We start from the raw sequence: 17,977 nt of genomic DNA on the forward strand, positions 1-17,977 counted from the left end.
TTTCAGTAAAAGTAAGAATCATTTATTTTTACACATAAACATAATTTTATGAATAATCTTAATGTAGTAGGCATCTAATTCCTAGATATTTTGCCTTCTTAATCCATCTAGGTCCAGTACCCCAGTTTATCAATTTATAGGATTATTTCTTTTTTCCCTTTTCTGGTTTTCCTTTTACATCCTTCTTTCCTTTTTTATCTTTTGGAGAAGTCTTTCCTTTCTTTCGTGGTTTTAGTAGTTCACCGAATTTCCCAAGTCCTTTCCGTACCATTGTTCCACGCCACCACGCCTGAATCTGAAAACAAAATAAACCCATATTCAGCATTGGCTGGTATCACAATGAACTGGAGATTGTTAAATCTCTTTATTCTGATACATGGTCTTGAAGATGTGGAGAATGGGATATGATCAGAACTCTAAATTTTATTTTCTATCTTTCTCAATTGGCCAGGCATTCAGACAAATTTTTTAAAAAATGCATTTATTGCTTTTATGTGCCAGGGCCTGTTCTAGACTTTTGGGCAACAGCAGAGAAATAACTGTCTCAACTTTATGGAGCTCACATTCCAGTGAGGGAAGAGACAGTAAAAAATAAACACATGAATGTTTAATTTGACAGATGGTGATGAGTGCTATGGAGAGCAACCGTGCATGCTGAGGGGATCTGAGTGCCTATGCCCTGCCTTCCTGCTCCTTACTGGGCTGTCTGTGCTCCTGCCTAAAGCCAGCCCTCACTTGTTCCCTGGATCCTATTCCCTCCTACCTACCCAGCAACACCCCTCCTCTAGTAGCAGACTTGTCCAGTGGCTCCAGATTTCTCTCTGAATAGAAGCCAAAGTGCTTATATGGCTTACAAGGCCCTCTCTGATCTGCCTCCCCAATCCTGACCCCTCTAACCTCTTAACTCCCCTTTCCCTGGCTCACTCTGCTCCAGCCGTGTAGGCCTCCTCCCTGCTCAGACACACAGGCACAGTTGTGACTCAGGGCCTGTACATTCGCTGCTTCCTTTGCCTGGAACTCTTCTCAGTATTCAGATGGCTCACCTCTCCGCTGCTTCAAGGGTTTGCTCGATTGTCATTGCTATGGACTGAACTGTGTTGCCCCAAATTCATATGTTGAAGCCCTAATCCCCAGTGTGATGGAAATTGGAAAAGGGGCTTTGGGGAGATGATTAGATTTAGATGAAGTCATAACGGTGGGGACCTCATGATGAGATTAGTGGCATTATAGGGAGAGACATCAGAGAGTTAGCACTCTCTAGTGCAATCTCTCTCTGTCTCCATCTCTCTCCCTCTCTCTCTCTCTCTCTCTCTGTCTCTCTCTCTTTCTGCCATATGAAGACACAGGGAGAAGTCAGCTTCTATAGGCCAGGAAGAGGACCTTCACCAGACTCCAATCATGCTGATACTCTGACCTTAGACTTCCAGCTTCCAGAACTGTGAGAAAATACAGTTCCGTTGTTTAAGCCGCCTGTTCTGTGGTATTTTGTTGTGGCAGCCTAAGCTAAGACTGTCATCTTTTCAATGAGGCCTACTCTGACAATCTTATTTACATTAACCACTTCCCCACCTCCAAACACTACTAGCAATTTCAGTTCCCCTTAGGGTGACCTTGTTTTTTTTTTCCCACAGTAGCACTCTCTAACGTAGTATTTAATTTTGTTTTATATTTCATGCTTTTATTTCCCTCCTACTAGATTTTAAGTGCTGTGAGGACATAAATATTTGTTTTGTTCACTGATGTATCTCAGGGCTTAGAACAGTGTCTGGTACATAGTAGAAGCTCAGTAAATGTTTGTTAAATGAATGAACAAATGAAAGAGGTGGCTGGGGGTATGCTGTTTTATATAAGGTGGATCAAGGAAGGGCTCTCTGGTAAGAGGACGTTTAAGCAGAGATGGAACGAAGTGAGGGCCAGAATCTTGCCCGTATCTGAGGGAAGCATCTCTGGGCACAGGAAGAGCCAGTGTTAAGGCCCTGAGCCAGGAGCATGCTTGGTCCTTGGAAGAACACCAGGTATCTGCTTGTGACTGAAGCCCAGTGAGAGTCGGAAAGATGAAATGGGGAGTGAAAACAGCAGACTGATCAGGATCCAGGGAACAGCACTACTCTCTAGAGGCAGTTTGGAAATTTATGGGACTTTTTATTGTCTTAAGATTAAGCAGTCTTCGGCCAGGCGCGGTGGCTCACGCCTGTAATCCCAGCACTTTGGGAGGCCGAGACGGGCGGATCACGAGGTCAGGAGATCGAGACCATCCTGGCTAACACAGTGAAACCCCGTCTCTACTAAAAATGCAAAAAATTAGCCGGGCGAGGCGGTGGGCGCCTGTAGTCCCAGCTACTCGGGAGGCTGAGGCAGGAGAATGGCGTGAACCCGGGAGGCGGAGCTTGCAGTGAGCCGAGATTGCGCCACTGCACTCCAGCCTGGGCGACTAAGCGAGACTCTGTCTCAAAAAAAAAAAAAAAAAAAAAAAAAAAAAAAAGATTAAGCAGTCTTCAATTGTGTGGTCTGTACCCTGGTCTACAAAGCCTTTCCAATGGTGTGCAGGCATGGATAGGTTGAAGACAGTCTATTTCCTGAGCTTCAGCTTCCATATGCATCCCTTCCTAAAATCATCTCAAGAACATAACTGCAGATCCCCCATCCCAGTTTCCCCTTTGGTGCTCCACAGAGGAAGGGCATGCCTTGAACCCACCTGAATCTTACTATGGTGCATTGCCCTGGATTCCAAAAATCATTAGGACACACACACACACACACACACACACACACACAAGACAATTCAAAGTACAAGTGTTGATGAGAAAATGAATGACTCTAAGGACTGGTTAACCAATCCTTTTGCAAGACAGGTGGTTTCTAATTCTACCTTCAAGAAAAATAAGGGAAACCTAGTTAACATGTCAGTTAAGACCTGCTATCAGTTTGGGGGATACAAATCTGGAAGAAGTTCAGAGATGTATGAAGCATTGTTTTTTTAAAATAAAACATTACAGGCAAAAAAAGCTTCTTCCGTTCTCATTAACTCATCTACGTGAACAAGTTTTCTCAAGGCTTTCATCTGTAAAATGAAAAACAGGAGTAGAATCTGTAATAAACCCTGTGTTGTTATAATAATCATCAATATTTATGCATGAATATATAAACTACACTAAAAAAACCCTCTCATTTTGGTACACTGTTCTAAAAAATCCTATATGTCTAATAATTTTTAAAATTTGTAAGAAATTTTATGTTGTTTTAGGTGATTTTATACTACTAATAGTTATAATGTATATACATTTTTAAATTTTTAAAATTTAATTTATATAAATATTTTTGTTGCCTAGAAGTACAAAAGAGCAATCTATGAAAGACATATGTGTATATATATAACCTTAGGATCAATTTTGAGGGGAAAGTAGAATGGAAGTACATGTTTAAGAAGAAAAGATATAAAAATTCTGCCTATACAATAATAACTTGTTTAAGTATTTGTAAATTGGTGTTGACAAATCATAATGATATTCAGTTTCCACTGGATACAGTTAAAATATTGTTCTAACAGCTCTATTTTTAAAATGTCAACATTTAAAATTCACTGGAAATTACATCCTTTGCAATGATATAAACTTGTGCCCAGCAATATTAAATATCATTTTAAGAATGTGCAAGAGGGTGCATGGTTTTTCAAAATGCTTTCAGGAAGTATTCAATTAAAAACCACAATTTTCATTCTTTCAAGTGTAATCCATCCTGAGCATATACACATTGAAATAATTTTTTATTTTAGTTTTTGAGATAGCTGTCACCCAGGCTGGAGTGCAGTGGCACAATCTAGGATCACTGTAACCCCTGCCTCCTGGGTTCAAGCGATTCTCCTGCCTCAGCCTCCAGAGTAGCTGGGATTACAGGCACACACCACCATGCCCAGCTAATTTTTGTATTTTTAGTAGAGACAGGGTTTCACCATGTTGGTCAGGCTGATCTTGAACTCCTGACCTCAAGTGATCCACCCACCTCAGCCTCCCAAAGTGCTGGGATTATGGGCGTGAGCCACCGCGCCCAGCCTGAAATATATATTTGTATACAAATTACTTTTCTTTCTCCTTTAAATTGCTACTCAGGGATTGTTTTGATTAAAATTATGTGCTTTTGTAGGTTTTTATTATCTCTGAATTTATTTTGGAATGGTAAAAGAGGTATCACAAAAGATTTATCATAAAAGGGAGGACATTAGGTCTGATAGGGTTGAGGGCTATTGAGAGAGGATTTTACGGACTGAAGACTTGACTCGTACTCTGAGTGAAATGGAGGGTTGCCAATTTCAGTGGAGTGGGGAGCTCTAGCCCATGTTTTAACAGCATCAGTGCTACTGCTGAGCAGAAGGTATATTGTAGGGGAGCTGGCATGGAAGCAGGGACACTAGTCAAAGGGCTTACGTAGTCATCCGGCTGTGAGGTGATGGGGACTTGGGCCAGTTGGAGAACAAAGAACACTGGCTGAAGTGGACACATTCCAGAACTGTCCTACATCTCCATGGGCTCAAAGGGCTACAGCAGAATTACAAGGATCTCAGCCTTTTGATCCTAATTAATGGCAGCTCAGAACCCTGGGCTCAGCCTCTCATCTATAAATGCTTTCATTTCTAATTTTTAAAATTTATTTTACTGCTTTTGTGAATACAAGCTTTTTTCATTCCAATGAAATAGTCCAAGAATTTAAGATTGTTTGAAATTTTGAAGTTTTGATTTCCTTTGCCTATTTGTTGGCTTCTTATTGGACAAAGAAATAAGGGACATAAAAGACAAAAATACTAGGGCTGACATTAAAAAATCTTCTTACCCTTAGCCCTGGGGACATAAAAGTTACTAAGTAACTTCTCTTTTCAGAAGCAGGACAAGGGTGTAAGGAGTTGCTCCATAGGATAATCTGTAATGTGTTTACCATTAGACTCCCTCTAAAGCAACTGTTATCAAGAATCTGGGCTGATTTTACCTTTGTTGCCATTATATTCCTATTTCTCTTTTCCTTGAGGTATTTCCATATGACCTCATTGCCTTCAGCACACACTTCTTTTGGGGGTTCTTCCATGGGGTTGTCCATCAGTGTCAGAACCTTAAGATTCACTAGGGAATCCAAATTCTCCGGAAGATGGGTGAGCAAGTTGTCCTCCAGCAGTAATTCTTTCAAAGCTGAAAAGATTTTTTTTTTAATGGTGGATCCATCTTAGAACAAACAATATCAACTTGTCACCTAATCCTGCCCACATAGATGAGGGATCCAATTCTGCATTTGCAAAAAGGATGAGAGGAAAGATGCACAAGATCCAACAAAACTTTTTCTACCATCTAATAAAAGTTCTAGCTCTATGTTTGCTCCTTCCCATAATGAAGAGAACAAAATTCAGTCTCCAGATATTCCAAATGTTTTGTTTGTTTAGAGCAACAGTTTTTAGCTGAAACTGACAGCCCACTGGGAAAAATCACTCTCAGACCCTGCTGCTCCTAAGCTCAGCGGGCTATTGAGTTTTGTTGTTGTTGTTGTTGTTGTTTTTGTTTTTTTTGAGACAGAGTCTCTCACTTTGTTGCCCAGGCTAGAGTACAGTGGCATGATCTGGGCTTACTACAACCTCTGCCTCCCAGGTTGAAACGACTCAAGTGCCTCAGCCTCCTGAGTAGCTGGGATTCCAGGCACATGCCACCACACTTGGCTATTTTTGTTTGTTTGTTTGTTTGAGACGGAGTCTAGCTCTGTCACCCAGGCTGGAGTGCAGTGGCGCAATCTCGGCTCACTGCAACCTCCGCCTCCTGGGTTCAAGTGATTCTCCTGCCTCAGCCTCCTGAGTAGCTGGGATTACAGACACCCAACACCATGCCCGGCTAATTTTTGTATTTTTAGTAGAGATGGGGTTTCACTGTATTGGCTAGGCTGGTCTCGAACTTCTGACCTCATGATCCACCTGCCTCGGCCTCCCAAAGTGCTGGAATTAGAGGCATGAGCCACCGCACCCAGCCTACAACTTCTTTATAACAATTCAAAGTTGTTGAAGCCAGTGTCCATAAATATTAGAGACAGAAAAATAGAAAACACTGAAAATTTTGAGAATATTTCACTCCTCCAGGGACCAGGGACAGTATAAAAGTTTATGGTCAGGAGCATTACTAAGAAGTACTGCATACAACCCCTTGCCTCCAGTTTTTTGTTTTTTTTTTTTCCCTGAGATGGAATCTCGCCCTGTCGCCAGGCTGGAGTGCAGTGGTGTGATTTTGGTTCACTACAACCTCTGCCTCCCGGATTCAAGCAATTCTCCTACCTCAACCTCCCAAGTAGCTGAGATTACAGGCACGTGCCATCACACTCAGCTAATTTTGTATTTTTAGTAGAGATGGGGTTTTGCCATGTTGGCCAGGCTGGTCTTGAACTCCTAAGCTCAGGTGATCCGCCCACCTTGGCCTCCCAAAGTGCTGGGATTACAGGCATGAGCACTGCGCCCGGCCTTGCCCCCAATTTTTGAATGTCTTATGAGTAGGCATCAGCTTCCACTCTAATATGTCTTCATTCTTTTTTCATTAAGGAATAGCCATAGTTTGGGCCGGGTGCGATGACTCATGCCTGTAATTCCAACACTTTGGGAGGCTGAGGTGGGCAGATCACGAGGTCAGGAGATCGAGACCATCCTGGTTAACACGGTGAAACCCTGTCTCTACTAAAAATACAAAACAAACAAACAAACAAAACCCCCCCAAAAAAAACTAGCTGGGCGAGGTGGCGGGCACCTGTAGTCCCAGCTACTCAGGAGACTGAGGCAGAAGAATGGCGTGAACCCGGGAGGCGGAGTTTGCAGTGAGCCAAGATCTTGCCACTGCACTCCAGCCTGGGCAACACAGCAAGACTCTGTCTAAAAAAATAAAAAGAAAGAAAAAAAATCGCCGTAGTTTGAAAACATGTGCATAAGCCTAGGGATTCAGAAAAAAAAGAAACATTTAAAATCTGGTCCCAGTGGGTACTCAGCAAAAGCATGTTAAGTGGATGGATGAATGTACAGACAAAGAATGGCTTAGTCTAGTAGAAAATGTTTGGCTGTTTAAATAGGAATCATATATAGTTTTCCAGGTCAATCATGTAGGTCCAAGAAAGTCCCTTGTTAATTTCACCACTGTGGGCCAATACTTTTTCTTTTATTCAAGTGACTCAGTGACGTAGATGAAATTTACTGCAGGATCCCAATTCCAAATTCTGGCATACAGTAAGTGTACAGTAAATTCTTGTTGGTAGTGTAATGAATGTATGAGTGAATGCTAATTTTCTTAGCAGTTGTTATTTACTTTTCCATTCTAATAAATGACTTAACTGCCTTTGCAAGACTCTTAGCTATACTAATCAGGACACCTGGCCTCCCCCATGTCACTGAGTGAGCCCTGCAAGAAAGTAATGGGATAGACTCAGTTCTCCCAACACTCAGATCGGTCTTTAGCAAGGCAAGGAAGCCATTCCCATGGGAAGTACTGGCCACAAACTCTACTAGGCTGTGAATCTACTAAGTTTCCTCACCTTGTGCTTGGCAAATGGCATCTGGAAGTTGCTTAAGCAAATTGTGCCGGCAATCAAGAACTTCTAGGTTAGGCATTGACCCCAAGGATACGGGCAGGTACTCCAGATGATTGTTCTCTATATATAGCTCTTTAAGACTCTGAAATAACATGAGTATACCATAATAATATACCTTGATTAATTAATTATAGTAACCAGAATCACTTGTGGGTGCCTATGCTTTTTTTTTTTTTTACTTTCAATGGGGGAAATTATGCATTGGGTTAAAGGGAAAAAGCATGTCTAAAGGACCATCATCAAGACATAAAATTATTTTTGAGTAAATCCATTAGACTTGGTTTCCATTTATGCAGGGAAAAGAGACTACAGACATCTAGTGCTTATTTGTTCACCAGAACTTTATGAAAAAATAATTTGAATAATTAACTACATTTATCATTAACTCTTTTTTAATAGCTAATTATCTGTGGCAGTTGCTACAGAATGATAATTGCTTCAACTATCAACCCAATATTGCCTCATGTGAAAGTAGCCAAAACGCACAGGGAATGGGTTTGAATGTATTCAAAATAACTATTTTTAACTTCACTGGGCAAAAATCTAATGTTTGTACTTCACCCTAAGATTGCGGCACGACAGGTACAAAGGAAAAGACGATGAAAGGTGTTCTATGAACACAGGGCAAAGGAATGGAGAATTAGGAATAGACTCCCTGTGTCATAATGAGAACTACCTATGCTGTACATGGCATTGCATGACTGGGGGTTATGTGGCGGCCCATGCCTACTTTATCATCATTAAGAATGCAGCAGGTCAGACACGGTGGCTCACACCTGTAATCCCAGCACTTTGGGAGGCTGAGAAGGGTGGATCACCTGAGTTCAGGAGTTCGAGACCAGCCTGGCCAACATGGCAAAACCCTGTCTTTACTAAAAACACAAAATTAGCCAGGTGTGGTGGTGGGCGCCTGTAATCCCAGCTATTTGGGAGGCTGAGGCAGGAGAATCGCTTGAACCCGGGAGGTGGAGGTTGCAGTGAGCTGAGATTGTGCCATTGCACTCCAGCCTGGGCAACAAGAGTGAAACTCTGTCTAAAAAAAAAAATGTGCAACAACAGGAACATTAAAAAAAAAAAAAGTTCTTTAAAGGATGAACACATGAAGACACTCTAGTATGGCTACTTTGAATGAAGTTATCCTATTGCTTTGCAAGTATTCCTCATAGCCCTGTAGATCCAGGAAGCTAGTGCAACATGATTTCCCTTTTCCAAGCAGGGAGAGAGATCTCACTTCCCCTTACAGGAAATCCTGGGCACCAAAATGCAGGCTCCTAGCATGTCACTTGTATGATACTCTTTAACTTCAAAATAGTCCAGTTTTCGGGGGGCTACTTATAAAAAGTGGGAGTTAAATGGAAAGAAGTAGACCCAATTTCTGTAACTGAAACACACCAGATCACACAGTGGAAAGAAGTATGGTAGGACATATCCAGCAGCAATCACAATGAAATGATGAAGGGTTGTTCACAGACAGTGGAAACCTCAAAATGTAAAAATGATTGCTTGTTTGAAGCTGGAAATCTAGTATGGATGATGCTACATCCAGCCTGTGGAGACCTCGTATTTTCTCAGTTTCAGTCAATTTAAGAGGCAGTGGCAGGTGCTTCTTAGCTTGCTCATTTGGGGAGGCTTACCTGCAGTTTCCTAATGTGTTCTGGCACATAGGTAAGTTTGAATCCCTGGTCTTGCCCAATGTATAATTTCTCTAAAGATGCTAAAGAAAGGACTTCCTCCGGAAAGGAAAGGAACTCATTTCCTGTTAGTCCAAGTATCTTCAGTTTTGAAAGTGAGCCCAATTCTGAAGGTAACTAGAAGTGTTCCAAAAAGATAAGTTTCAGGTCAAGATTATTTTTAACAGTCAGCAGAGATAAATTGGGCTTTTGGTTTTGAGGCAGACTGCTAAACAAGTGAAGTAACTTAGCCTCTCCTACTGATGAAAAATTTGTGCACGTATCTGCATTACAGTATTTATACTTTGGATCTAAAGTCTCTGATTTCACTTTTATGCACCACTTTAAACTGGAGCAATTTTTTGTGGCCAGGCACGGTGGCTTATGTCTTTAATCCCAGCAGTTTGGGAGGCCAAGACCGGTGGATCACCTGAGGTCAGGAGTTCAAGACCAGCCTGGCCAACATGGCGAAACCCTGTCTCTACTAAAAACTACAAAAATTAGCCGGGCGTGGTAGTGGGTGCCTATAATCCCAGCTACTTGGGAGGCTGAGGCAGGTGAATCTCTGGAACGCAGGAGGCAGAGGTTATAGCGAGCCGAGATTGTGCCACTACACTCCAGCCTGGGTGCCAGAGTGAGAGGCTGTCTCAAAAAAAAATTTGGAGCAATTTTTAACCTACGTTCTTGCCATTTATGGACTGTAGTGTGGCAACTGCTTGACACTATTGAAAGAAAAATACTAAAGTCATGTGTAATAATGCAATAAGAATATTCATAATAAATTCAGTTACTGGAACTAATACGTTTAGTGATATGACTCTTCATCCTAAAAGGCTTTAATAATTTTGAAACTTCAGTTGAAATCTCAGTTGAAGGCAAACATATATTCACACCATTTAATCAGTGTTCAGTGAACTCCATTATGATCCTCTTGTGTCATGTTCCGCTTTTCAGTGAACACCCAGGCTTGTGTACCCTATGTGGGAACTGGGTTGGCATTTCACAGAGTGCCACGCTTTCAGGGCTGGAAGGCCTTAAGAAGGTTCTCTATTTCAACCTTCTAATACAGTGGTTGCATACATTCTATAGCGAGCCATCCGATTGTATCTAAACACCACCTCCTGTGAAGAAAAGCTCATTGTCTTCTATGGCTACTTCTAACCATCAGATTTCCCACTTTAGTACAGCCAAAATCAGCTTCACCATTTTGTCTGCCTATCGGTTTCTTTCTGGACCATGGGAACCACATGGGAAAAATTTCGTTCTTAAAATATGCGACAATCACTCTGTTGACTGGGTTGCAGAGATGCCTTATTTTCTTGTAGAAAAAAAAATCCCAGCTATGTAGCTCAACAGCTCCTTAACTCATATGTTCCTTTATCTGGCTTACTTCCTAACTGGGAAATCCTTCCCCACAGTTCCCTGCTTGAGCTCATGGACATTCTTGCCGGCCATTCCCTAGTCAGTCACCCGACTTTCATTCTGGCTAGAGCACAGCTGAGCTGCTCCCACCCCACCTCTCTATCGATAGCTAGAACAGACAGGTCATTGGTGAATGAGCCACTTACAGTTGGAGAAAAAAGAAAGTTCACTGTAGGACAACCTATCTGTAAAAGTTTCACATACTTGGAATCTTCCATAATGCATTTTTCTCTTTTTTGTGTAGAGTAAGGACTCATTTTCCTAAAAATGCTGTAACAGTTTTCCAGTTTTTTAAATTTACCTATATATTTTAATTAGATCAAGTCAGTCTCTGGAGAAACTGATGTTTAAGCTTTCCTCTTTGGCTATTTCAAAATTCTTCATCAAGCACTTGGAGCCCTTCAATACAAAATGCCTGCCTTCTGTGCAATCCAAAACAATGAAAAAAATATTTTTCAATCTAACCATTTCATTATAACCTAGAAATTTCACTCTTGTTGCTGTTTACTTAACTCATAAAGGCTTAGCTTTTCTTTTTCAAAGCACATTGAATGTTCAAAATATTTTTTCAGAATATTTAAGATCCAGTAGTTAGTTTCATCACAGTCATAGCAAAGTATAATGAGAAGAAATCTAGATGTATAGAATAGAAAATCTGTAGAGCATTAGATGAAGACAATTACTGATGACACTATAATTGACATATAGCCATTTTGGGATCCGGTACATTGTTTTTTTTTTTTTAGATGGAGTTTCGCTCTTCTTGCCCACTCCAGGCTGGAGTGGCAATGGTATACTCTCAGCTCACTGCAATCTCTGCCTCCTGGGTTCAAGCAATTCTCCTGCCTCAACCTCCCTAGTAGCTGGGATTACAGGTGCCCTCCACCATGCCAGGCTAATTTTCGAATTTTTAGTAGAGATGGGTTTTGCCATGTTGGCCAAACTCCTGACTTCAGTTGATCCACTTGCCTCATCCTCCCAAAGTGTTCTGATTACAGGCGTGAGCCACCGCACCTGGCCTGGTTTTCTCCTTTAATAGAAGTATACTCTACAAATAAAATCCATCTAGGTGCACATTGAAAATCAGATATTTTTGCATGCACACAGGCAAGTAGAAGCTACTGGTCAGGCTTGAGTCTTTGGGGAGGGAGAGATAATGAGCTGGCTTAAAGGCCATGTTTCATTAAGGAGAGAAATGCATTGGAAGGTGGTATTAGCATGAGAGGAAATTGAGAAGGGAGGACAAATGCACACACACACACAAAGCCCATCAGAATAACTGAAGAGGGGCTGGGCGCGGTGGCTCAAGCCTGTAATCCCAGCACTTTGGGAGGCCGAGGCGGGTGGATCACGAGGTCAGGAGATCGAGACTATCCTGGCTAACATGGTGAAACCCCGTCTCTACTAAAAATACAAAAAACTAGCTGGGCGTGGTGGCGGGCACCTGTAGTCTCAGCTACTTGGGAGGCTGAGGCGGGAGAATGGCGTGAACCCGGGAGGCGGAGCTTGCAGTGAGCCGAGATCACGCCACTGCACTCCAGCCTGGGAGCACAGCGAGACTCCGTCTCAAAAAAAAAAAATAAAAAAAAATAAAAAAATAAAAAAATAACTGAAGAGGAAAAAGCAATGGTACCTAGAGACTGTCATGTTCAATACAGTAATATTTAACCTGTCTACATTTCAGTGCAGTTTGACTTGTGGTAAAACTTGGTATTGGATGAAGCTTATTTTTAACAAGCAGTCTGTGTGTGATTCGCTCCTTTGATTTCTTAAAATTTCTCTCAGAACAGGATTTGGTATTATTCATGGCTCAGTATAATGTGTCATCCTTCCCACATGTACTTTATATTTTAAGTCTTTCACTCCAACTGCAGAATGACAGACTTTGTCCACTAAAAGGAATTTCTTACATCAGCAGTGGAATAGTTCAGGAATAGGCTCTCACGGAACCTCAAAAATCCTCCAAGGTGAGTTGCTACATCAGTAGAGATTAAGTCCTAGAATCTCGTCCTAAATCTACAAGTTACCATCAAAATGTTACTTTCTGAAAGGCAGCTTTAAAATCCCATCGCAATTCGGGGAAAAAAGTTCTAGAAATAAAAAATCAAATAAAAGATTTTTTAGCACCCGGGCACAGTGGCTCACGCCTGTAATCCCAGCACTTTGGGAGGCTGAAGTGGGCGGATTACGAGGTCAGGAGTTTGAGACCAGCCTGGTCAATATGGTGAAACCCTGCCTCTACTAAAAATACAAAAATTAGCTGGGTGTGGTAGCAGGTGCCTGTAGTCCCAGCTAGTCAGGAGGCTGAGGAAGGAGAATCACTTGAACCTGGGAGGTGGAGGTTGCAGTGAGCCGAGATGGCACCATTGCATTCCAGTTTGGGCGACAGAGCGACAGTTCATCTCAAAAAAAAAAAAAAAAGATTTTTAATAATAAACCTGTAAGGACCAGGACTTTTGTAATGTATGGGGAACACATGAGACTGGTGTCCATGGCCAGGTAAAGCAGACCTATTATTTGATTATAGTTGTTGATTTCCAAATTCCCCTTTTTACTCCCTCTACAGTTGTCTTTTGCTCTTAACAGCTGTTTTTTTTTTCTTTTTAAATCAAACATTATAGGATAGGCATGGTGGCTCACGCCTATAATCCCAGCACTTTGTAAGGCCAAAATGGGCAGATCACTTGAAGCCAGGAGTTTGAGACCAGCCTGGCCAACATGGTGAAATCCAGTCTCTATTAGAAATACAAAAGTTCGTCGGGTATGATGGCGCACACCTGTAGTCCCAGCTACTTGGGAGGCTGAGGCAGGAGAATCCCTTGAACCCGGGAGGCAGAGGTTGCAGTGAGCTGAGATAGCACCACTGCACTCCAGCCTGGGTAACAGAGTGAGTGAGACTCCATCTTAAAAATAAATAAATAAAATTAAAATAAATAGAATATTATAAAATAATAAAGAAACATAAACCCATGCATGCCCAACTGCCCAAATCTTTTAATAAACCAAATGAAACACTGCAATTAAGTTCAGTCCCCTTAGAATCTCTTCCCCATTTGCTCTCTTGGTTTTTAAAGGCACATTCCTACATTGCCCAGTATGGTCTTGAACTTCTGGCCTCTAATGATCCTCCCTCCTTGGCCCCCTAAAGTGCTGGGATTAGAGGAGTGAGCCACCGCACCCAGCTGCTTCTCTATTTTGTTGACTTCCTTCTCTCTTCCCAGAGGCAGCCACCTTCAGGAATTTAGTTTTCTTCCAGTTAGTATTTTATATTTTCATTATATATAAAAATATCCATAAAATATGTGTTGTGTATATATGTGTGTATGTATATATATATTTATATATAGTTTTGTGTGATTTTAAAATTTATAAATGGTATCATAATGTTCTGCAATTTGATGCAGAACCTTAGGTTTTCTTTTCAACAAACATCACAATTTTGAGATCTATCCATATTGGCACGTACAGTACCAGTTCACTTAAATTACTATATAACTTCATTTTATGAATATATTGAAGTTTATTTGCCCACTCCCCTACTGACATTTAGATTGTCTCCCATAATTTCATGATTATCAACAATGCTAAATGACCATTTTTGAATATGCCACCCTGCACACACGGGACAGTTTCTCTAGGGACAGATCTGGTTTTGCAGTTTCCTATGGATGAAACTTTAGGCTTCTAAGGCTGTATGTATTAGAAACATCTGCTGTTAATGGAAACTCTGTCGGGAGATAGTCTTTGTTAAGAATATAGACCCTGGGCTGGGCGCGGTGGCTCACGCTTGTAATCCCAGCACTTTGGGAGGCCGAGGCGGGGGGATCACGAGGTCAGGAGTTTGAGACCAGCCTGGACAACACAGTGAAACCCTGTCTCTACTAAAAATACAAAAATTAGCTGGGCATGGTGGCAGGTGCCTGTAGTCCCAGCTATTCGAAAGGCTGAGGCAGGAGAACCGCTTGAACCCGGGAGGCGGACGTTGCAGTAAGCCGAGATCACCCAACTGCACTCCAGCCTGGGCGACAAAGCTAGACTCCATCTTGGGGGAAAAAAAAAAAAAGAATGTAGACCCTGGAGCCTGGCAGCTGTGGGCTGGAATCGCGGCTGTATCACTTACAGGCTGTGTAGCCTTGGACATGTTAGTTAAGCTCCCTGCCCCTCACTTCCTTCATATATCATTGAGGACACAGTCGTTGTGAGAGGTAAATGAGATGATCCATGTAAACACTTAGCTCAGTGACTGGCACATACACCCTCTAAATAAACATTAGCTACTATTATGATTACTGCTGCTATTAGGGAAAAAGAAAGTAATACAAACTATCACCTTGTTGAATATTTAGTAATCTTGGATTTTCGCCCATAAAGTCAGTTTAAATTTGCTGTTTAGACACAGAACCAACTTAGGGCAGGAAGGACCCTGGATGAGAGCATAGTCACAGCCAGAAAGGGAATCCGTACCTGTCCTATTTTATTGTCATCCAGTCCCAGGACTTCAAGGTTCTTCAGCGCACAGATCTGCAGCGGGCAGTGGTCTAGATGGTTCTGGCTTAGGTCCAGGCAGCGCAAGTTGACCAGGCGCCTGAAGGAGCCCCGCAGCCTGTGCAGGCCTGTGTTTCCCAGGTAGAGCAGGTGCAGCGAGGTCCACCTGCAAATGAGGTATGGCACCTTCTCCAGGAGGTTCCCACTCAGCCCTATTTCCGTCATCTTCCTGAGCTCAGTGAGGCTTTTCGGGATGGAGTGGAGGAGGTTATGGGATAAATCGAGCACCGACAATTGGCTACAGTGGCACAGGGACGCGGGCAGAACGGGAAGGTTGTTAGAAGCAACATAGAACTTCTGCAGCCCCGTCAGGTGCCCGATCTCTTCTGGGATGGCACCGATTTTGTTCTCGTCCAGGTCAATGATCTCCAGATTATAGAGAACACAGAGCTCCTGGGGGAAAGCTTCAAATTGGTTTCGCTTCAGGTAGATCTCCCTCAGCTTGGTTTGGTTCACTATTTCCTTGGGCAGACATTTCAAGTGGTTTCCAGTCAGTCCCAGCAGCTCGAGATGGTGGAGGTTTTTACAGATGACGACGGGAATTTCCTTCAGGTCGGTCTGGTAGAGCCGGAGCTCGCGCAGGGCGTGGAGGAAGCTGACGACGAGAAGGGAGGAGGAGAAGATGGGGTTGTAGCTCAGGTCCAGTCTCTCCAGGCTGCTCAGCAGCCCCAGCGCCGGGCACAGGCTCCTCAGGTTGTTCTTGTCCAGGTAGAGGACCCTGATGTTCTTCAAACGCTGAATCTCCTGGGGAATTTCTTCAATCTGGTTGTTCTCCAAATGTACTTCTTCTAATTCTGTGAATGTGAAGATTTCCAACGGAATGGCAGTCAAGCTCTGATTAGAGGCATCAATGAAAAATGTTCTATCATTGACGTGCTGTGGATCATTTCTCTGATGAATTTTAGGTGAATGTTCTACTGATTTTATGTCTTTTGACATTATTGTGAAGAAAAGCTCAAATATTCAAAATCTGAAATATTGTGAAAAGGATGAAAAAAAAATCAGAATTTACCTGCCACCAGACTTGCTATCCTTAAAAAAATAAAATTAAAACCTAGTTGATTAAACTTACTGCTTGAAATTATGGCAGAACATAAAATTTAGGTTTTTGCATTTCGTGTTAGAAGAATTAAAGTGTAGACTCCTTCCCCTAATACGTAGACTCACATGAAAAAAAAAAAAAAAAAAAAAGAGATTAACTTCAGTTTTATTTATTTATTAATTTTTGAGATGGAGTTCCACTCTTGTTGCCCAGGCTGGAGTGCAATGGTGTGATTTCGGCTTACTACAACCTCTGCCTCCCGGGTTCAAGTGATTCCCCTGCTTCAGCCTCCGGAGTAGCTGGGATTACAGGCACCCACCACCATGCCCAGCTAAATTTTTTTGCAATTTTAGTAGAGACAGGGTTTCACCATGTTGGCCAGGCTGGTCTCAAACTCCCGACCTCAGGTCCACTCGCCTTGGCCTCCCAAAATGTGGGGATTACAGGCATGAGCCGCCGTGCCCAGCCTAATTTCACTTAAAAAAAAAAAAACCTATTCTGAATGTTTCCAGTAGGATGCAGAAGGTTGTAAAAGATTCTTGCTCTTACCATAACACTGAGAAAACACTAGGAAAAAAACCTCATATTTTAAGATGTAGTATTTTTCCTTAAAGCCACCAGAGAGCCAAAGATACAAACAAAGCAAAAAAAAAAAAACAAAACAAACAAACAAAAAAAACCCCCCCAAAACCAAAAACAAACAAACAAAAACCCCCAAAAAAACTATATTCTAGAGATGCACCAGCCTTTCCTAAATAACTAGAGAGACCTGTGAGTAGACCCTCTCATGCCTGATGGCATTTGCAAGTTTGAGGACTGTCAGGCAGAGAAACAACTCTTTAATAGGCACAGGCAAAGGAACTTCCGGGAGAAGAATAAACCTGCCAAACTTTTAACAGTCATGTGTAGGCTGGCATAGTGGATTAGAATCTGGAGTAGCCCCAAATGCAAAGTCAGTTCTCCCCACTAACTAGTTCTTCCCATTAGTCTTTGACTGGCTAAGTGGCCACAGGGAAAATTGCAGGCCGGACTAAAGAACAGAGGTCCTGTAGTTTCATGGCCTTAAGTACCGAAGCCTGGCTGGAAGGAGCTTAACTCTGTCTAAGCGAGACATTTGAAACTGCAGTTAATTGAAATGAACTAAAGCCCAACCCAGAAACAAATTAAAGTCTAATAAATGGAGAGACAAATCATGTCCATGGATTAGAATACTCAATAATGTTAAGATGTCAGTAATCCCCCAATTGGATCTATAGTTTTTACGTAATGTCAGTCAAAATTTTAGCAAACTTTTTTTTTCTTTTTTGGTAGAAGTTAACAAGCTGATTCTAAAATTTATGTGAAAATGCAAAGGAACTAAAGATAATCTTTAGTGAAAACAAAATCAGCAGACTTACACTACTAGGCTTATAAATCTTATAAATGCAAGATGTGAATATTGTATTTCAGAAGGGTAAGTCTTTAGTACACACACACACACACACAGAGTCTATGGGGGAAAGGCAGAGAACAACATGACATGATAGTGGCAAGGTTGGCGGTAGCGTCTTTGAACTTCTTTTTAGGATGAAGGCAGTCCTTCTGGAGTATCTGGGCCTCTCATCCATCGCAGAGGCCTGGTCCCTAGATGAAGGGGATACATTTCTAGTTCTATACATAATACTACTGTTCCTCAAAACACAACACTATGTGCTTCAGGAGCTTGTTG

The 17,977-nt window shown here is 42.0% G+C and overlaps 1 protein-coding gene across 1 annotated transcript in view; it reads right to left on the reverse strand.

Moving 5' to 3' along the window:
* The window catches only part of LRRIQ4 (leucine rich repeats and IQ motif containing 4), a 25,711-nt gene continuing 7,734 nt past the window's right edge, over positions 1-17,977 (reverse strand). The window contains exons 2-6 of the mRNA XM_025375990.1: positions 15,147-16,197; positions 9,225-9,398; positions 7,534-7,672; positions 4,978-5,174; positions 1-295 (exon numbers count right to left, since the gene is read on the reverse strand). Of these exons, the coding sequence (XP_025231775.1) occupies positions 143-295; positions 4,978-5,174; positions 7,534-7,672; positions 9,225-9,398; positions 15,147-16,166 (1,683 nt within the window). The 5' untranslated portion in view covers positions 16,167-16,197 and the 3' untranslated portion in view covers positions 1-142. The remainder of the gene's footprint in view (positions 296-4,977; positions 5,175-7,533; positions 7,673-9,224; positions 9,399-15,146; positions 16,198-17,977) is intronic.

The sequence above is a fragment of the Theropithecus gelada genome, chromosome 2, assembly GCF_003255815.1.
Source record: "Theropithecus gelada isolate Dixy chromosome 2, Tgel_1.0, whole genome shotgun sequence".
Taxonomy (NCBI): domain Eukaryota; kingdom Metazoa; phylum Chordata; class Mammalia; order Primates; family Cercopithecidae; genus Theropithecus; species Theropithecus gelada.